The sequence below is a fragment of the Chanodichthys erythropterus genome, chromosome 16 (assembly GCF_024489055.1).
Source record: "Chanodichthys erythropterus isolate Z2021 chromosome 16, ASM2448905v1, whole genome shotgun sequence".
NCBI lineage: Eukaryota > Metazoa > Chordata > Actinopteri > Cypriniformes > Xenocyprididae > Chanodichthys > Chanodichthys erythropterus.
The window spans coordinates 4,024,196-4,046,376 of record NC_090236.1 but is presented as its reverse complement, the minus strand read 5'-3'; the positions used below and the strand labels follow the sequence as shown (position 1 = coordinate 4,046,376).

Here is a 22,181-nt window from a genome sequence, read left to right as displayed (position 1 = left end):
CCCTTAGTATCCCGAGTTTAGAGAAACGTCTATCAGGACCATAGCCTTGTGGGCAGCACATCTGACAGCATGAGTTTGAATCCCAGCTAAAGGTACTTTCCTGCTACTGTTCCCTTCCTGCCTGTCTCTCATCCTACAGTCCTGTCCATTAAAGGTGAAGAAAAAAAGAAGAAACCTATGAAAATGTTTTTTATAATGGAGTCTTGAAAAGATTACAGCAAGACAAGAGATGTCCCATGTTTCTCATTTTGGACTCCTTTCTCTCAGGACTTTATCATTTGTGTCTACTTTTATTTCTATTAAGGAAGTTTAGAAGAAACATCTGAGACACTGTTGATACTACGATAAAAGGCATCTTTCTTCAGCTCTCTCCAGGCTGTTGTGCTGCTTGGCTGGCTAGCTGTTCAATGGTTTCCTCTTTTTGTGTAATCTAGATGACAATATGTGCCTTTTTTACCGTTTGAGTCACTTTTCAAAAGTTGCTAAAAGTTGCCAAATAAATTTTAAAAATAGCTTAATTTGTTGCTATGTGCTTTTTGAAGAAAAAAAAAAAAAGAAAGTTGCTAGGGTAGTCTGAAAAGTTGCTTAATCTAGCAACAGGCAACGCTGGCTGTATCAGGCGTTTGGCAAGAACAGGCAGATGTGGAAAATTCCACAGAAGGAACACGGCAGTTTTACACGCTCGAAAACTGTTTCTGTACGACACTGTCATCTAGTGGACGTTGAAGGTAAGCCGTTTTCCTCCTCTATTTTACTGGTGTCTATTACTACATATTCTTTAACTACTAGTATACTTAATCTAAATATCGGTAGTATTTACATAGTATATCAAAACTGTATTATTTTAATCATGTAAAGTGAACCCATTGCATAAACTTCCAAGAGTTAAAAAGTTATAAAATTATCTCTCTGTAGCTTTGCATTCTTACACTGTCTTACCAGGTCAGTTTATTACGATTCTGTTCTACAGCTGACACTTCATTATCTTAGGGACTCAACTGTTTGCACTGGTTTTGGGGGGGAAAAATCAGACGCACCGGAAGCAGGAAACGCCTCAGTTCGGAGAAAACGAAAGTTATGCAGTTATCTCTCTACACACCAAAATGGCAGACGACAGCATTTCATGGTCTCAGGAGCAATTTAGCTGTTCAATCTGTTTGGATCTACTGAAGGATCCAGTGACCATTCACTGTGGACACAGTTACTGTATGAGCTGTATTACAGACTGCTGGGATCAGGATGATCAGAAGAGAGTCTACAGCTGTCCTCAGTGCAGACAGACCTTCACTCCAAGACCTGTTTTAGGTAAAAACACCATGCTGGCTGAAGTGGTGGAGAAACTCAAGAAGACAAAACTACAAGCTGCTCGTCCTGTTCAATGTTACACTGAATCTGGAGATGTGGAGTGTGACGTCTGTACTGGGGACAAAAACAAAGCCATCAAGTCCTGTCTGGTGTGTCTGAACTCTTACTGTCAAAATCATCTGGAACAACATGAGATTTTCTTCAGAGGTAAGAGACACAATCTAATGGATGCCACTGGACGACTGCAGGAGATGATCTGCCCTCAACATGAGAAACTGCTGGAGATTTACTGTCGTACTGATCAGAACTGTATATGTTATCCGTGTACAATGGATAGACACAAAAACCACGACACTGTATCAGCTGCAGCAGAGAGGACTGAGAAACAGGTATGACTTGATTTACATAACACATAATAGTGACATAAATGAAGATCATCATAAAACAATTCTTGCAATTAAACCCACACATAGTTTTACTTGTTTTTAGCATGCAGTAATAAGGTGAGGATTATTTGTCATTCCTGCAGAGTAAATTGGGTGAGATGCAGAGAAAATTCCAGCAGAGAATCCAGGAGAGAAAGAAGAAGCTTGAGGATCTGAGAGAGGCTGTGGAGTCTCACAAGGTGAGTTTTGAGCAGAAGAACAACTGCTGGCTGCTGGAAGAGCTGTTTCAGACTCAGTTAGGACTCTCCTCCATCAGTCAGTGAGGAGCCAGTGCTGGAGCTCTTTCCAGTCCCACTGAAGCCCACTGTGGGGAACAGGCTGTGTGAGGGACCAGTAAGAGCTGATTCTAATGCGTCTCTCTCTGTGTGTCCTAACAGCGCTCTGCACAGGCAGCAGTGAAGGACAGTGAGAGGATCTTTACTGAACTGATCCACTCCATTGAGAGAAGCCGCTCTGAGGTGACACAGCTGATCAGAGATCGGGAAAAGGCTGCAGTGAGTCGGGTTGAAGAACGACTGGAGCAACTGGAGCAGGAGATTGATGATCTGAGGAGGAGAGATGCTGAACTGGAGCAGCTTTCACACACAGACAATCACATTCATTTCCTCCAGGTAACAGAGATCGGACAAAGGGAACAGTGGTCTTTAGGAAGGGAAGAGATTTTGTTTCCTATCAAATGTTTCTGTGTCTTTAGCTGGTGTTTCTCTTGTGTTTTTGTGTCTGTGTAGAGTTTCCAGTCTCTCTCTGTTCCTCCTGGATCTACAGATTCACCCAGAATCACTGTCAGTTCTCGTCTCTCTTTTGATGATGTTGGTAAATCTGTGTCTCAACTGAGAGAGAAACTTGAGCAGTTCTGCAAAGAGGAGATAGAAAAGATATTTGGTAGAGGTAAAACACTAATTTATCCTTTTATAAGAGAAGTAAGTCATATATCATGTAATATTGTAATATTTTGTTGATACAAAACATATCACAATATCTCAATGTCACATGGTTTTGATAGTATCACTATACAGCATGTAAATTATAATAATGATCTGTTGGTTTCCATAGTAACATACATTGAGATCATTCCTACCCCTGAACCCAAGACCAGGGAGGATTTCCTTCAATGTAAGTCTCTATTAACAAACAAACATACTGAAACTGAACAAGTTTGAACCCACTCTATAATAAAATTGCAGAATAAACTCCATTTATAAATGACTACAGAATAAATATGTAAATATGAACACAAACATCAGTTTATCAATAAAAATTCTCATTTCACATGAGACTTTATTCAAATCAGTTATATACATTTATTATCAAATCAATTTATTTTTCATAAACACAGAAATACAGTCAACAAATGAAATTAAAGTACTAATAATAAGCCGGACTATTTCCATTCTCCACTCGTCTCACTAAAGTGTGTGCTACAGCTGCTCACGTCCATGACCTCCTCTATCTCCTGCAACAAAACAGAACTGCTATTATTTCCTTCCATTATTGCATTAACTACTTGAACTGCTATACTCACCTGCTTGTGACCAATACCTGCTTCTGCATATAAACTCTCATTAATTCCAACATTGTTGTGACTCTGTGTTCCATAACACCACTATTATTCTTATATTTATTTATATATTGTTTTATACTCAAATTTATAAACACACAGCTTTATGATGTCAATAATGACCGAGAATGGCACTCACATGCAGTCAGGTGTAAAGCACCTGCTCTCTGTTATCTTCACTTTAACACTGTTACTGTCCATAAAAGACTAACTTAAATCCTTCAAGTAAAAGTATTATTTAAATGATTTAAATGTACTGATTTACATTTTGATTATATGCTCTGTCTCAATCAGATTCTCGTCAACTCACTCCGGATTTAAACACAGTGAATGAAAATCTCCATCTGTCTGAGGGAAACAGAGTGATTAAATACACTGACACAGTCCAGCCGTATCCTGATCATCCAGACAGATTTGGTTATTGGGATCAGTTGTTGTGTAGAGAGAGTGTGTGTGGACGCTGTTACTGGGAGGTTGAGTGGAGTGGTGAGGGAAATATAGCAGTGTCATATAAGAGCATCAGCAGGCAGGGACAGGGAAATGAGTGTAGATTTGGATGTAATTATCGGTCTTGGTGTTTGTCCTGCTCTGAATCTTGTTGCTTATTCTGGCATAAGAACAAACAGACTAAACTCCCTGGAATCTCCAGCTCCTGTAGAATAGGAGTGTATGTGGATCACAGTGCAGGAACTCTGTCCTTCTACAGCGTCTCTGACACAATGACCCTCATTCACAGAGTCCACACCACATTCACTCAACCTCTCTATCCTGGCTTTGAGGTCAATTTAGAATGCAAGACGATCAAAATTTAAACTGTGTGAATTATAGAAATTTGAGCTCCATGATAAATCAGCAACTGTGAGACATTTAAGTCTTTTATTTTCTGATCAATAAATCAATACTGAACTTCTCATTAAAATAAGGCAGATTTCTGAATAAAAATCTTCTCATATGATCTAATGATGATCGTTGAATATGACAAAGTAATTAATGAATATGAAAGTTACCATTGGCAGTATTAATAGAAATAATATACACTATATTGCCAAAAGTTTTGGGACGCCTACCTTTACATACACATGAACTTTCATGACATCCCATTCTTAATCCGTAGGGTTTAATATTGCGTTGGCCCACCCTTTGCAGCTATAACAGTTTCAACTATTCTGGGAAGACTTTCCACAAGGTTTAGGAGTGTGTTTATGGGAATTTTTGACCATTCTTCCAGAAGCGCATTTGTGAGGTCAGGCACTGATGTTGGCGAGAAGGCCTGGCTCACAGTCTCCGCTCTAATTCATCCCAAAGGTGTCCTGTCGGGTTGAGGTCAGGACTCTGTGCAGGCCAGTCAAGTTCCTCCACACCAAACTCGCGCATCCATGTCTTTATGGACATTGCTTTGTGCACTGGTGCGCAGTCATGTTGGAACAGGAAGGGGCCATCCCCAAACTGTTCCCACAAAGGTGGGAGCATGAAATTGTCCAAAATGTCTTGGTATGCAGAAGCATTAAGAGTTCCTTTCACTGGAACTAAGGGGCCAAGCCCAACTCCTGAAAAACAACTCCACACCATAACCCCCCCTCCACAAAACTTTACACTTGGCACAATTCAGTCAAGCAAGTATTGTTTTCCTGGCAACCACCAAACTCAGACTTGTCCATTGAATTGTCAGACTGAGTTGCTGTTGTTCCCAATTACTTCCACTTTGTTATGATACCACTAACAGTTAACCGTGGAATATTTAGTAGAGAGGAAATTTCACAAATGGACTTATTGCACAGGTGGTAACATGGTACTACGCTTGAATTCACTGAGCTCCTGAGAGCGACCCATTCTTTCACAAATGTTTGTAGAAGCAGTCTGCATGCCTAGGTGCTTGATTTGATACGCCTGTGGCCATGGAAGTGATTGGAACACCTGAATTCAATGATTTGGAGGGGTGTCCCAATACTTTTGGCAATATAGTGTATTTCACTGTATTATGTCTTCACATACAGAATTAATGACATTTATGAGTCACATTCAACAGCCTGTGTACATCACTTGGACTAAGCTGAACTGAATTATACACAGCTGTATCCCACTGCAAGTTTTGAGGTTTCACATGGACATATTCTTGTACTGTATGTGTTCTGTTCAGTAAAATGTAAAGTAATAGAAATTTAATTATTTTCTTTCATATTTGTTATAATATAATATAATAATATTATTATCAGGTGGTTTGGTTTTGAAAGACATCTATATACTGAATCCAGTTAACAAGTAATCTAGAGCTACATAGTCTCCTTTAGTGACCAATATCAATAAGTTAAAAAACATGCATGAGGAATACTACACCAAGTAGTACAGTAAATAACTACTTTTTTGATTTCTACAGCAAATAATATTTTACTTGATCAGCTTTCAAATGAGTCATAAATCTGCCTGCATTTTGTGTATTTTCTCATTGTGAGTGTGTGTTTCTCCTGATGTATTATGTCTTTTCACAGGAAACATTCTGTAACACTCTGTAAATATCACTGCCAAGGCAATTCTATCAAGTCTCTTATTCTTGTCTTAATTTTTAGAGTGGTTTTATTTTCTTCTTTTCATGACTGTAAAGAGATTGCTGTAAATTTTACAGTAACTTACTGGCAGCTGGATGCGATCAACCTACAAATGGCTAATTTATAGTTTGTCTGCAATACAGTCAACAAATGAAATTAAAGTACTAATAATAAGCCGGACTATTTCCATTCTCCACTCGTCTCACTAAAGTGTGTGCTACAGCTGCTCACGTCCATGACCTCCTCTATCTCCTGCAACAAAACAGAACTGCTATTATTTCCTTCCATTATTGCATTAACTACTTGAACTGCTATACTCACCTGCTTGTGACCAATACCTGCTTCTGCATATAAACTCTCATTAATTCCAACATTGTTGTGACTCTGTGTTCCATAACACCACTATTATTCTTATATTTATTTATATATTGTTTTATACTCAAATTTATAGGAAACACAGGAAACATTCTGTAACACTCTGTAAATATCACTGCCAAGGCAATTCTATCAAGTCTCTTATTCTTGTCTTAATTTTTAGAGTGGTTTTATTTTCTTCTTTTCATGACTGTAAAGATATTGCTGTAAATTTTACAGTAACTTACTGGCAGTTGGATGCCAGGAATTTACTGTAAAATGTTTTACAGTATTGTTACTGTATTTTTCAATTACAGTATTTTGTACAGTGCTGTATTTCAGTTACAGTATTTTGCAGTACAATTTTGTTTTTAATTTACAGTATTTACTATTGTGTTGTCATTTAGTTTAAACAAAATAATTTTAAACCTGTATAAAATGATCCAATTGTGGTACAGCACTGTGTAAACCATATGTATTTTTTTCACTCCCGCCCAAAAATAACTGAACATTTGTCCATAATATTCTTTTTAATCATTTTAAATATTTTTTTTTCTTCTGTAGCATGGCAAAAAAGTACACATACTGAAAAGCAAAACAGGCCTTAAAAATGCCGTAAAAGTCAGTGTGAGTTGTTACATTTCAATAATTACGGCAGTCAAAGCTTGACAAGCTTTCTGATGAAAAAAAAACCTTGATGGGTTCAGCTGAAGCTCTTCTTTGGACCTTTCCATCTGATCTTTGACTTTGGTTTTTGGTGCCATCAGGGTTGATTCTCAGAATGAATCTGCAAGCACAAAAAACAAAACAAAGAAACATTACTTTTCAGACCAGTGTTAGTTTGCAGAATTTGCCTTAACTCTCAAACTTGGTTCCGTATGCATTTTGATGTTAATAAAAACACACACTACCAGAATTCAGTATTTGAGCGCTGTCTGAGATGCAGTTTTCAGATGCAGTCTCTTTCAAATCTTGTGCTTTTGAAACATTAGATTTATTTGAAATGAGCAAGATATTAACTGATCTAACAACTTTATTGCTTATGACAAACCAAAAAATGAATCATATGGGGCATTTTTTAGGGCCATTCACACAGAATGTGTTTTTCCATTTTTTTTTTTTTTTTTTTTTTTTATGTAAACGTTCCCGTTGTGCTAGTGTCTTTTGCAACGTTTTGCTCATGACATGGCATTCTGAAAACGCAGTGCTCAAGCAAAGCCCCTTTAAGACAAGTAATTTCACTTGGCGGCCATCTTTGAAATGCCTCTCGGGCATCCGAGTGCAGCTCTTATCTCTTTGAATGGGGAAACATCAAATTCTCTAAAGCTGTTTGCCAAGATTTTGATAAAATTTCATATTTTAAATCACCAATGAAATCTGACAGAAATTGTCTCAGAAATTTTTTTTTTAAATGACATGAGGGTGAGTAAATGATGACAGAATTGTATCTCTTTAAGTCCGCTCTTTACTTAACAATGAAAGTTTGAGGTTTGTAAGTTGGTGTGCAGCTATGAGATTGTGTTTGTGAGAAAATGGTGAATTGTTTCATGAATTCTGTGTTAGCAATTGAGAAAAACTGTAATATGCAGACAAACTATAAATTAGCCATTTGTAGGTTGATCGCTCTGTTTGTTTGAGCATCACAACATTGGCTCAACCAATGGAGTGAGTTTAAGGCGGAGCTACCTGTGTGAAATGTTCATTTTTGCTAATCTGTTTTGTGATGCTAGAGGCTGGGAAATTACACACTTCAGCTTAAATGCTGTTTATCTGTGCATAAAATGTGAAGAACATTACAGTTTGCAAGGTGAAGTAAGGAAAATGGTGTAACTGAATTGTAATATTGTATATTATTTTCTCTTTCATTGTTTATTCTAATATTAGAAGTGAAGTATGAAAGTAAAGAGCCATTTATGAGTAATAAGAGTGCAGATTCTCAAAGTCAGGTGACATTAACTCTGAACAGATTTCCTCATATTTCAGCTTTTAGGATGCCAGTGTGTGTGTGTGTGTGTGTGTGTGTGTGTATCTTCTGTTTCTCAGACTGCTAGTCATCATGACTTCATCTTCACCTACAGCCAATCATGTTTCTGTGTTTCAGTGCTGTAGTATTTTATGAGGTCTGGTCAGAAAATGGATTTGGTTTAATATTTAAATGGCTTATGTTTTCAGCTCACCTCTCAATTAGACTCTTCAGATTGATGTTAATATAACAGATTGTATGCCCTGACTTTCTTTACAGAAGACATCTATTTTTAATAAAATATCTTTGTAAATGTATATGGTCTTCCCGCATGGTCAAATCTGAGTTTTGAGAAGCTATTGTGTTTTTGTGTACCTACAAGGCTCTTTTTAGGGTGTGGGTTAAGGTTAGGGTGTAGTATTTATAACTAACTGTATATAAAAACAAAAGAAGTGGAATGTCCCCATTTAGATAAGTTTTTTTTTTTTTTTTTATCCTAAAAAAAAAAAGTCAGTCATGCATTTTTGTTTAAACATTTTTTTTCCTTGCACAACACTCACACAAGTACACACTTGAATGTAAAAGTATTTTTAAACAGATCCTGTGAGTGTGGCTTTCCAGAATTTGTCTAAAAATTTTATTGCACATTTCTTAACCAGCCGATGCTTTTCTGATCTTAAATCTTCAAGCGTGGTTGGTCTGGTCTCTTGGCTGTTTTAGAAGGGTTTTGGGCACATTTCATCTGGTCAAGCTGGGAGATCAGCTTCCTAACCAGTTAAACCACATGAACACCAGCTGGGCCTAACTGGAAAACGTACTCGGTTACTAACGTAACCTCGGTTCCCTGAGATACGGAACGAGTACTGCGTATGGGGAAAGGTCTCCTTTTTCCCCGTTACTGAAGCCTTTTTCAATAACGCAGTGTAACTGCATCGTCATTGGTTCACTCATAGACAAGTTGTTGAACCAATGACGGCGCGGCATAGCCGCTCGGCCTATGGCGACAAAGCCCGCGAATATTCCCGCCGAAATGGGCGGGGTAGCTATATAAGCAGGCGCGTCGCCATAGGATTTCAGGTCATTCGACTGAAGCGACGACACTGAAGCCGCAGCCTCGTGGCACGGCATGTAACGCAGTACTCGTTCCGTATCTCAGGGAACCGAGGTTACGTTAGTAACCGAGTACGTTCCCTTTCGATACTTCACTCGTACTGCGTATGGGGAACGAATTCAACCGCGCCGTGCCACGGCAGGGGAACGACTGGACTTGTATTGGACACCGCGAGGGAACCAGAGGACAAGTGAGAAGGCTGGAGCCGTCGAACCCTTGTTACACTACTAAAAGGGGAGTTAACTCCCAGAGTGGCATGAAGCGGAGCTCAATAGAGGCCGCTGGATCATACCGAGATGACCGAGCTTGTAAGGTCGGGACATCCAAATGATAAAAACTGACAAAAGTGGACGGCGAGGACCAGCCGGCTGCCTCACAGATGTCTTTAATCAAAACTCCACTAGACCAGGACCAAGAGGAAGCAATTCCTCTAGTGGAGTGGGCTCTAACTCCTATGGGGCAGTTGAGGCCCATAGAGGAGTAACAAAGAGTGATAGCATCGACTATCCGACACGCAAGACGTTGCTTTGAGACTGAAGACCCTTTGGTGCAGCCACCAAAGCAGATAAAGAGCTGATCGGATTGCCGGAAAGGCTGTGATCGCTCAACGTAGGTCCTTAATGCCCTGACGGGGCAGGCCAATTCCAGCTCTCGCTTGTCCGACGAGGAGGGAAGCACTGAGAGGGAAATGACCCGTGCTCTGAATGGAGTCAAGACCACCTTAGGGACGTAGCCATGCCTAGGTTTCAAAACGACTTTGGAGTCGTTGGGCCCGAACTCAAGGCATGCAGGGCTCACGGAGAGGGCCTGCAAGTCACCAACTCGCTTAACCGATGCTAGTGCAAGTAGCAGAGCGGTTTTGAGCGTCAGGGGCCTGAGGTCAGCTGAACGCAGTGGCTCAAAGGAGGCCCTTTAAGAGCTCTGAGGACCAAAGAGAGGTCCCAGGTGGGAACAGTGAGAGGACGAGGAGGATTTAATAGCCTAGAACCTCTCAAGAAACGCACCAGGAGGTTGTTTCGTCCCACTGACTGGCCAGCAATAGGAGCGTGAGAAACGCTGCAATGGCTGCTACGTAAACTTTGAGCGTTGAAGGTGTGAAACCCAGACTCAAACGCTCCTGGAGAAAAGACAGTATCGGAGATACGTCACACTCCACTGGGTCTATGTTGCGTGTAGAACACCAGTCAGCAAAGACCGACCATTTCTGGGCGTAGGCGTCTCGTGGACGGAGCTCTCGCCTGAGAAATGGTATTCAGCACCTCCCTGGGGAGGTTAGCAGGCTCCCGTCGAGGGACCAGAGGTGCAGAGCCCAGAGTTCTGGCTGGGGATGCCAAATCGTCCTGTTCGCCTGAGAGAGGAGGTCCCGTCTCAGGGGGATCGGCCCACGGGGCTTTCGTGGAAAGCCTGAACAGCTCTGAGGACCAAACTTGGCTCCTCTAGAGCAGGGCCACCAGGAGGACTCTGTGCTTGTCTTCCCTGATTAATCTGATGATCTGCAAGATCAGAGCAATCGGGGAAAAGCGTAAAGGAGGGTGCTGGGCCAGACGTGAGCCAGCGCAATGTCCTCCTTCGAGAAATAAATTGGGCAGTGAGAGTTGTCTTCTGAGGCGAAGAGGTCTACCTCTGCCTTCCCGAAGAACTCCCAGATCGTGAGAACTGTCTGGGGGTGGAGCATCCACTCGTCTGAGGGGACATTGCTCCGGGATAGCATATCTGCTCCCCAAGTTTGTTCTCCCGGTTGTGTGAGTCACTCTGAGCGACTTAAACCTTGGTAATGCCCATTCCAGAAGACGCTTCGCCAGAGCGCATAAGCGGCTGGACGAAAGACCACCCTGGTGATTTATGTATGACACCATTGTCATGCTGTCCGACTGGACTTAAGACGTTGCGTCCCGTCAGGTGTGTCTAAAAGGCGCGAAGGGCTCGAATCACTGCCAACATCGAGGCAGTTGATGTGCAGATGGCTTCTTCATGAGACCACGAGCCGAAGGCCGGTCTGCCCTTGCAAAGAGCACCCCAACCTGTGTTGGGTGCATCTGTTGAAAGCACCGTTCTTCTGAACACCGCCTATAGGGGTACACCTTGACTGAACCATACAGGGTTCATCCAGGGTTTCAGAGCTGTCTAACAGGCCTGATTGACCCCGAAACGCAGGCGGCCGTGCCGCCAGGCGTGAGGAGGGACCCGGAACTTCAACCAGTATTGCAAAGGCCGCATCCGTAAGAAGGCAGAGCTGCAGAATCGGGAAGGCGGAAGCCATCAGCCCTAGCATTCTCTGGAAGTACTTCAGAGGGAGACAGGCTCTGTTCCTGACCAATGCCGCGAGCTGCTGAATGGCCAGAGCGTGCTCTGGCGATACTACAGCCGTCATACGGGCTGAGTCGAAGACTGCACCCAGGAACATTATACGTTAGCTGGGGAGCAGTGAGCTCTTGGCAAAGTTGACCCTGAGACCCAGACACTCCATGTGGCTGAGTAGCACGGATCTGTGATGCTCCAGCTCAGCTCGTGACTGGGCTAGGATGAGCCAGTCGTCGAGAAAATTGAGAACCCGGATTCCCAACTGTCTCAGTGGGGAAAGCGCCACGTTCACGCACTTGGTAAAAGTGCGAGGAGCTAAGGGACAGCCCGAATGGAAGGACCAAATATTGGCAAGCCACGCCTTCAAATGCGAATCTCAAGAATCGCCTGAGATGGGGGGCTATCTGGATGTGAAAGTATGCATTTTTCAGGTCCAGCAAGCAGAACCAGTCCCCGGGGCAAACCTGCGCGAGGATCTGCTTCAGCGTTAACATCTTGAACTTCCATCTCATGAGGGAAAGGTTCAGCAGTCTGAGGTCTAAGATGGATCTAAGACCGCCATCACTCTAGGGAATGAGGAAGTAATGGCTGTAAATCGCTCTCTGAGGGGAGACCATTTCTATAGGCCCCTTCTCGAACAGAGACATCACTTCGGCTCGGAGGACGTGAGCGTCGTCCGTGTTTACTGAAGTGGGAAGCACCCGCAAAAACGCAGGGGTCTGCGAGCAAACTGGAGCGAGTAGCCTTGAGATATTATCCCCAGAACCCACTTGATACTCCGGGGATGGCCTGCCAGGCCCGCGTGACAAGGGGTTGAATGGTGCCGGTTGGCGGGCCGCTGGAAGGGGGCCTGCATACCGGCTAGTTTTTAGAAATGCTCATGCATCCTCATGAACGTGGCTTGCGGGGTGAAACCGGCAAACGACACGCTGAGAAACTCAGTAAACAGATATATGCTTCTTGGAAAAATATACATGTGTCCCACCTGAGTCAGGGGAGAGCATCAAGATATATTCCACAGAGCGGTGTCGGAAGTGAGACCGCTCTACCTCAATGAACATGGCTTGCAGGGCAGAGCCAGCAAGTCACATGAACAGAGGTCCAGCATAATGAGCATGTTAGTTCCACCAAGCACAAGTGAGCATTGAGCTCGCTTTCAGTGAGCGCATACATCCTCATGAACGTGGCTTGCAGGGGCAGGGCCGGCAAACGACACGCAGAGAGACTGGAATAATATGCTACATCAACTGATATGCTGAATATAAATAACATAGGTCTCACCTAAGACAGGTGAGAGTGTCGTTATATTTCTCAAAGGACGCTTGCAGGGCAGAACCGGCAAGCAACGCTGTGACGAGCAGGGCGGGCGAGAGCCGTGAGGGAACGGCGCGAGGCCGGTGACGCGAGTGATAATGAGCGTCACCTGCGAGGCGTGCCGGCCTCGAGTCTCTCACGGAGGAGCTCCGGAGGCATAAAAGGAGGAGCGACATCAGTGAAGGACGAGAGAGGACCAGGCCTGGACTTTATTTTATGGTTTATTATGTTTGTGTGGCCGGCAGACGTCCGCGAGGGTCTGCCGGCATTACTTTCGTTTTGTTTGTTTATTTTATATTAAAGTTTTGTTGAATGTTCGCCGGTTCCCGCCTCCTTCTTCCCACATCTACTAACCTCGTTACATTGGTGCCGAAACCCGGGAGGAAGGAGGGACATGCTGTCGGAGAGCCCTCGCTGCTGAGGGGGATCGCGGTGCTGCGGAGTTCGGGCAGCGCGGAAGTGAAGACCGCGAAAGGCTGCCCGAGGCGGTGGTGCTGGAGCCTTGTGAAAGGTGGGACGGAGACCCGGATGCCATGCTCCTGGGACGAGGTGGGGTGGCTGCCGTCCTGGACCTGGAGGGAGCGGAGGAGTCGCCGCCGTCTGCCGTGGGCCGGAGCCTGCTGCCATCCGCCATGAAGGGGAGGAGCAGGGGACGGGGGACTCGCTGCCGGCTGCCCTCAGTCGGAGGAGCCATCGCCGGCCGCCAGGAGGCGGTCGAGGATCGGGCCGTCCACCGAGCGTCCAGTGCCACCGCATGGCACCGCGAAGAAGAGCCTCTTGGCAGGCTGAGGACCGAGCGGCAGTGTGTCTGGGAGCCGGACCCAGCATTTTTTTTCTTTCTTTTTCCTCTCTCCCCTCTCTCGTCCTGTCGCTCCCCTTGCTTCCGTCTCCTTTCTCTCGTCTCGTCTGTCCTTACCCCCAGGTGCTGCGGCCGCCGGAGACAGGCCCCGAGGGGAGTAAAGCGCAGTCTCGGAGGTACCCCCCCGGCCTGCGAGGGGCGTTGGGGGTATGTGACGAGCAGGGCGGGCGAGAGCCGTGAGGGAACGGCGCGAGGCCGGTGACGCGAGTGATAATGAGCGTCACCTGCGAGGCGTGCCGGCCTCGAGTCTCTCACGGAGGAGCTCCGGAGGCATAAAAGGAGGAGCGACATCAGTGAAGGACGAGAGAGGACCAGGCCTGGACTTTATTTTATGGTTTATTATGTTTGTGTGGCCGGCAGACGTCCGCGAGGGTCTGCCGGCATTACTTTCGTTTTGTTTGTTTATTTTATATTAAAGTTTTGTTGAATGTTCGCCGGTTCCCGCCTCCTTCTTCCCACATCTACTAACCTCGTTACAAACGCGCTGAGAAATTCAGCAAACTCGGCAGAAATACGCTGTATCAACTGTATATATACACATATATATATATATATATATAACATATGTCTCACCCGAGACAGGGGGAGAGCGACATGTTATATTTCTCAATGAAGCGGCTTGCAGGGCAGAACCGGCAAGCAACGCATAGAAAAACTACAGAATCAGCTCCATTAATACAGTATAAAAACATGTTTCTCGCCCGAGTCGGGGGAGAAGGTCACGTTATATTTCTCAATCGACGCGGCTTGCGGGGCGGAACCGGCGAGCGACGCGCATTGAGATAAGGAAAAATACACTCACACAAATAGAAAATGTATCATGAGTCTCGCCTAAGTCAAGAGCATCATGTCAAATTCAGCTGAGAGATTGTTAACTTCTGCAAAAATCTGCTATATAAACTGAATGTTTATAACATGGGAGTCACCCAAGAGGGGGAAAAGTGACATGTTATATTTCTCAAACGCGGCTCGCGGGCAGAACCGGCGAACAACGCATAGAGAAGACTGAGTGCATACAGCAGAAAGATGCTCCATTAAATTAAGCATATAACATGTTTCTCACCCAAGCTAGGGAAGAAAGACATGTCATATATCTGAATTAACGCGGCTCGCGGGGGAGGGACCGGCGAGCGACGCACATAGGGAGAAATAAACTCACTCAGATAGAAAATGTATCACGAGTCTCGCCTAAGTCAGGGGAGAGCATCATGTCAAATTGAGCTGAGAGGGCGAGAGCTCGCATCCTCAACGAGCGCGGTTTGCGGGGGAGGACCCGGCAAATAACGCGTTCGGAGACGGCATTTGAAGCAAACGCCAGCAAGAAAGTAGAAAAATAAGCTCTGTACTCACCTGACGGAAGACGGCAGGGAATAAGCTGAATGCTCTCAGATGCTGAAGGCGGCACGAGGGCGGCGCGGTGAACAGCTGCTAGAGAACGAAGATCCGCGGAGCGGTGGCTCTGCATGTGCCACAGTTGTGGCGCGGCATTGAGGGCAACGCCGCCGCCATGCGGCGATTGTAGCTCTTTTAGAGCAGCGAGAGCCGCTGGGAAAACTCTTTTAGAAAGCGGCGTTAAGCCGCGGGGCTCTTTGAACGGCGCCGGATGGCGGCAGGAGACGCGCTGAGAGGCGGCCGGAAGCGGGAAGCGGGCGGCTCGAGAGCGGCGCTCGAAGGCAGTCTGCGAGGGCGCCGGCGCTGTCTTCGTTCGGCGGTCTCAGCTCAGTCCGCTGCGGGAGCCTCTTCAACGGCGGCGAGAACTTCTCCCAGGCGAGCTTCTTCCAGGCGGCGAAGGCTTCAGCCGGAGATCAGCGAAGAGTGATATGAAGTCGTCGCTGAAGGAGAGAGAACTGAAATCCTATGGCGACGCGCCTGCTTATATAGCTACCCCGCCCATTTCGGCGGGAATATTCGCGGGCTTTGTCGCCATAGGCCGAGCGGCTATGCCGCGCCGTCATTGGTTCAACAACTTGTCTATGAGTGAACCAATGACGATGCAGTTACACTGCGTTATTGAAAAAGGCTTCAGTAACGGGGAAAAAGGAGACCTTTCCCCATACGCAGTACGAGTGAAGTATCGAAAGGGAACAGTTTGAACCACCTAATGCCGAGTTCAGACTGCACGATTTTCAAAGTAGTCGGGTCACTGTTCTTTTCACACTGCATGACTATCTTGGCCAGCATTCAGTCGCTGCTGTGTTCAAACTGCACGATGGATCGGCAACAGAAGGTTTCACACTGCATGATTTTACATTAGGAAGAATCGCCGACAGCTTTGTCTGGCACGCAAACTGCATTTCACAACCAAACACACGCGAGATGTGACAAGGAAACAACGCGATATCACGCGTGCTAGAGTTATTATTATTATTATTATTATTATTATTAAAAAAGCAAGAAGCTTGCAATACGAATTGCCCGTGCGCTGATTTGCAGCGAAAAAAAGAAAAAGAAGAATATGGAGGAGGAAATGGTTGGGGAGACTGTGGATTGTGTGTTCTGCAACGTGAGTTGGAGGTAAATAAATAACTTTTCAATGTGCTGCTGTTGCGGATGGTCAAGCAAATGTTTGTGCTTTGTTTCTGTTTGATATAATTGTAATGTTTATCTGAAACGAAACCATGCTTGCTGATGTTGTGGTCTATAACTCCTCCCCGAACTCCCCGCTGCTCTGTATCTTGCTCTCTCATTGGCTGTCGGTCATCACCGATGTAGTTTTCAGTCAGAACACTTTTCAAACTGCAGGATTTTGAATCGCCGACAGGTCCAGATATTTAGCATGCCAAATATCTCACGGGTGTCGGCGACTCGTCGGCGATTCTCTCAGATCGCGTCTTTGCTCATTCACACTGCGTGATTGTCACTCGCGTGAACGAGCTCCGATTTGCCTGTGATTTCGGGCATTTGTCGGCGATTTCTCAAAACCTGTCGGAGAGCCAAAATCGGGGCTAAAATCGTGCAGTCTGAACTCGACTTAAGACCAGCAAAGCTTAATCTGCTCTAATATGGTTTCAGCTGGTTATCTCTAAATTAATAAAACTAAAATCCTTCAGCACTACTTCTGTTTCTGTTTGTTTCTCTCTCTTTCTTCAAAATTCTCACTTAACTTTTCCCCAATAGTAAATTACTTTGCATGTATAGGCTATAGGTATAACTAATGTTTTTTCAGCTGTTTTAGCTTTATCTGAGGGTTGATCAATTTAATTGTTCAATCTGTCTGGATCTACTGAAGGATCCAGTGGCCATTCCCTGTGGACACAGTTACTGTATGAACTGTATTACAGACTGCTGGGATCAGGATGATCAGAAGAGAGTCTACAGCTGTCCTCAGTGCAGACAGACCTTCACTCCAAGACCTGTTTTAGGTAAAAACACCATGCTGGCTGAAGTGGTGGAGAAACTCAAGAAGACAAAACTACAAGCTGCTCATCCTGTTCAATGTTACACTGAATCTGGAGATGTGGAGTGTGACATCTGTACTGGAGACAAAAACAAAGCCATCAAGTCCTGTCTGGTGTGTCTGAACTCTTACTGTCAAAATCATCTGGAACAACATGAGATTTTCTTCAAAAATAAAAAACACAATCTGATGGACGCCACTGGACGACTGCAGGAGATGATCTGCCCTCAACATGAGAAACTGCTGGAGATTTACTGTCGTACTGATCAGAACTGTATATGTTATCTGTGTATGGTGGATGAACACAAAAACCACGACACTGTATCAGCTGCAGCAGAGAGGACTGAGAAACAGGTATGATTTGATTTACATAACACATAATAGTGACATAAATGAAGATCATGAAACAATTCTTACATGGAGTTTCTTCTAGCTATTTAGTTTTGGGAAAATATTAAACACACAGAGTTTTACTTGTTTTTAGCATGCAGTAATAAGGTGAGGATTATTTGTCATTCCTGCAGAGTAAATTGGGTGAGATGCAGAGAAAATTCCAGCAGAGAATCCAGGAGAGAAAGAAGAAGCTTGAGGATCTGAGAGAGGCTGTGGAGTCTCACAAGGTGAGTTTTGAGCAGAAGAACAACTGCTGGCTGCTGGAAGAGCTGTTTCAGACTCAGTTAGGACTCTCGTCCATCAGTCAGTGAGGAGCCAGTGCTGGAGCTCTTTCCAGTCCCACTGAAGCCCACTGTGGGGAACAGATTGTGTGAGGGACCAGTAAGAGCTGATTCTAATGCGTCTCTCTCTGTGTGTCCTAACAGCGCTCTGCACAGGCAGCAGTGGAGGACAGTGAGAGGATCTTTACTGAGCTGATCCACTCCATTGAGAGAAGCCGCTCTGAGGTGACACAGCTGATCAGAGATCAGGAAAAGGCTGCAGTGATTCGAGCTGAAGAAATACTGGAGCAACTGGAGCAGGAGATTGATGATCTGAGGAGGAGAGATGCTGAACTGGAGCAGCTTTCACACACAGACCATCACATTCATTTCCTCCAGGTAACAGATCTGACAAACAGGACAGTGGAAGGGAAGAGATTGTGTTTTCTATCAAATGTTTCTGTGTTTTTAGCTGGTGTTTATCTTGTGTCTGTGTGTCTGTGTAGAGTTTCCAGTCTCTCTCTGTTCCTCCTGGACCTACAGACTCATCCAGCATCACTGTCAGTTCTCGTCTCTCTTTTGATGATGTTGGTAAATCTGTGTCTCAACTGAGAGAGAAACTTGAGCATTTCTGCAGAGAGGAGATGGAAAAGATATCTGGCAGAGGTAAAACACTAATTCATTAATTATTTTAGGAGAGAAGTAGGTCATACATATCATGTAATTTTGTAATGTTTTGTAGATACAAATATCTACAATATCTGAATGTGACATTGTTTTGATATTTTCTCTTTAAACAGTATGTGAATTATAATAAAGATCTGTTGGTTTCCCTAGTATCCTACATTGAGATCATTCCTTCCCCTAAACCCAAGTCAAGGGAGGATTTCCTTCTGTGTAAGTCTCTAACAAACAAACATACTCTAAAATAAAATTGCAGAATAAACTGCACAAAATATATAAATATCAACACAAACATCAGTTCATCACTAAAAATTCTTTTCACATGAGACTTGATTCAAATCCGTTATATACATTTATTATTGAATCAGTTTATTTTCCATGAACAGAAATACAATCAAATGAAAGTAGCCTACTTTATAAATAAGAATAACAATAAAATTATTCTTCTTATTTAGTGCTTTATACTCATATTCACAAACACACAGTTTTATGATGTCAGTATCAGTGACACTCACATGCAGTCAGGTGTAAAGCACCTGCTCTCTGTTACCTTCACTTTAACACTGTTACTGTCCATAAATCTTTTAAGTAAAAGTGTTATTTCAACAATTGAAATTTACTGATTTACATGTTCATTATATGCTCTGTCTCAAACAGATTCTCATCAACTCACTCTGGATCCAAACACAGCGAATAAAAACCTGGTACTGTCTGAGGGAAACAGAGTGATTGAATACACTGGCACTGTCCAGCCGTATCCTGATCATCCAGACAGATTTGATTATTTTGAGCAGGTGTTGTGTAGAGAGAGTGTGTGTGGACGCTGTTACTGGGAGGTTGAGTGGAGTGGTGATGTGGATATATCAGTGTCATATAAGAGCATCAGCAGGAAGGGACGGGGAGATGAGTGTAGATTTGGTTGTAATGAGCAGTCCTGGAGTTTGTCCTGCTCTGAATCCAGTTGTTCATTCTGGAAAAATCACAAAGAGACTTCACTCCCTGCAGTCTCCAGCTCCTGTAGAATAGGAGTGTATGTGGATCACAGTGCAGGAACTCTGTCCTTCTACAGAGTCTCTGACACAATGACCCTCATTCACAGAGTCCACACCACATTCACTCAGCCGCTCTATCCTGGGTGTGATTTCAGTACAGTATGTAATAGTGGATCAATAGTTAAACTGTGTGAATTATAAATATGACATAAAATGATAAATCGATGATTCAAGGATAAATCAGCAACTGTGAGACACCGAAGTCTTTTATTTTCTAATAAATAAACCAATACTGAATTTCCCTTATTAAAAATCTCATATAATCTAATAATGACTGTTGGGTATAAAAAATAAATTTAAGAATGGAATATTAAAATAAATTGCCAATGAAACTAACACAAAACAAATATTACACTGAATGTATATGAGCCTTCACATACAGGATTAATGAAATTTCCAAATAACATTCAATGACCCACTGTGTACATTGTTATAAAATGGGTTTTATAAAATCACTTGGACAAAGCTGAACTGAATTATATCCAGCTGTATCCCACTGAAAGTTTCTGTTTCACACATGCATGCATTCTTGTTCTGTTTCAGCAGCCTTTAAATTGTTTTCAGGAGGGCAGGAAAAAATATACAATTATTTTCTTTCATATTTGTTATATTAGAGCCATTTAAGTGCTTTGGTTTTATTTATTAGGGGCCAAGCACCAAAGGTGCATGTCATTCAAGCATGACTAGAGACTACATGCTGAGCTTCGGCGCCACACCACCTACTGGTCCGGAGATACGAAAAATGGCTATTTTTGCTTATAACTTCTGAAGGGTTTGTCCAAATATCATGATTCAGGGCATCATGCTGAGTCCAATGATGTCCAATTTTCCCATCTCAGCCATTTTGGGGTGTCAGCCATTTTGAGTTTTGTCATAAAATGCTCTATTTTAATAAACACGTTAGCATATCGTCACAAAACTAGGTATGGGTCATCAGTACAATGCCCTGAAGGAGCCTGAGAACTTTAAAGCCAGCGCCATCTAGTGGTAAAATCAAATATTAAAATGCTTATAACTTTGGGTGTGGTCAACTTATTTTCTCCTTCGACTCCTGAATCCTTGCCGAGTCCAACGATACCGAACATGCTAGGTTTTGACTTATGGTTTGTGCAAAGTGGTGATTTATTGCTCAAAAAACTTTTGCGAATATCTTCAAAACTCTGATCGAGACGAAACCACCATAGGAAACACGGAACCTTAGCTGGTTAACTATATGCTAATACCCTATTGCAGGGATGGGCAACTCCAGTCCTGGAGGGCCACTGCCCAGCAGAGTTTTGCTCCAACCCTAATCAAACACACCTGAACCAGCTAATCAAGGTCTTTAGGATTAGTAGAAAGCTATAGGCAAGTGAGTTTTTATCAGGGATGGAGATAAACTCTGCAGGACACTGCCCTCCAGGACCTGAGTTGTCCATCCCTGCCCTATTGTCAAAAATTTGATAAGAAGTGGCAAAAAATCAAAACAAAGCCATTCATGGGTCATTTTTTATGATCTCATACATGTAAATGTTTATAACTCCAAAACGAAATTAGATATTTTCACCAAATTTGACACACATGTATGGGCTCACTCTAAGGACACATAAAAAAGTGGTGGGATTGTGCCTCTTGGTGGCGCTATAATTGAACAAAACATGAAATTGCCATTAATTACAATACAGAAATATGATTTAAAATGCTATTATATGAATGCATTAGTGTACCATTACGAAACTCAGTATGTGCCGTGAGCATTGGCACAATGCTCTGAAGGTTCTCAAATGAGGCTGGATTGTTGTTCCTTCTTTGTTCCGTAATTGCTGCTTGCAGCTTTAATTGTTATTTTTATTTGATATATACTTTGTCTGTAAGTTTTGCAACCAAGTTTCTATAGAAATATACCTATATTGCAATCTCCAGTTAGCAGGCAAACTTGAACTCAGTCTCCTTTGGTGACCAATATTAATTCGTTAAAAAATATGCATGAAATAAGAATACTACACCAAGTAGTAGAGTATAAATAAATCTATATTGTTGATTTCTACAGCAAAGGTTATTTTACTTGATTTTACTTAATGGAAGTCATAAAATCTCCCTGCACTGTGAGTGTGTTGTTTTTCTGATGTATTCTGGAAACACTGGTAACTCAGTTCACTCAATAAATATCACTTCCAGGGCAATTCTCTCATTCTTGTCTACATGTTTTCTTTTTTTTTTTTTTTCATTACTGCGTATCTAACAGAAACGGGCTTCCATACATTAGTGTACCTGGATATTTGTAAAAAAAAAAAAAAACAAAACTTTTTTTTTTTCTTTTTTCTCTCTGGAACAACACCAAGGTGAATAAATAGTTAATATCATAGTTCCAATGTGTGGTTGCGTTGACAATAAGTTAGATGTACAACCCGAATTCCGGAAATATTGGGATGTTTTTTAAATTTGAATAAAATGAAAGCTAAAAGACTTTCAAATCCAATATTTTATTCACAATAGAACATAGATACAGAGTGGATTAGAGTGGAAGGAAGCCATATGTACTATGTAATATGTGCATCACCCTAATTTGAGTAAAACTGAAAAGTATGTAATCTAAGTTATATTATTAACCTTACTTTCATATTATAAGTTAAACAGATGTAATATTAAACTTGCTTGCTAC

General features: G+C 43.1%; 1 protein-coding gene across 2 annotated transcripts; it reads left to right on the top strand.

Annotated features, from left to right (window-relative positions):
* Nucleotides 1-1,068: 1,068 nt before the first annotated feature.
* Nucleotides 1,069-21,691, top strand: LOC137003297 (tripartite motif-containing protein 16-like). Of its 2 annotated transcripts, XM_067363399.1 has the most exons (11): nucleotides 1,069-1,694; nucleotides 1,835-1,930; nucleotides 2,129-2,362; nucleotides 2,480-2,639; nucleotides 2,805-2,864; nucleotides 17,036-17,505; nucleotides 17,676-17,771; nucleotides 17,970-18,203; nucleotides 18,311-18,470; nucleotides 18,642-18,701; nucleotides 19,146-21,691. In XM_067363399.1, the coding sequence occupies exons 1-11, from the start codon at nucleotides 1,104-1,106 to the stop codon at nucleotides 19,679-19,681; spliced, it is 2,697 nt and encodes an 898-aa protein (XP_067219500.1). In that variant the 5' UTR covers nucleotides 1,069-1,103; the 3' UTR covers nucleotides 19,682-21,691. The 2 variants fall into 2 exon arrangements, with proteins under 2 accessions (XP_067219500.1, XP_067219501.1); XM_067363400.1 differs by lacking the exons at nucleotides 17,036-17,505; nucleotides 17,676-17,771; nucleotides 17,970-18,203; ... (1 more) ...; nucleotides 18,642-18,701; nucleotides 19,146-21,691 and adding an exon at nucleotides 3,604-6,363.
* Nucleotides 21,692-22,181: the final 490 nt, after the last annotated feature.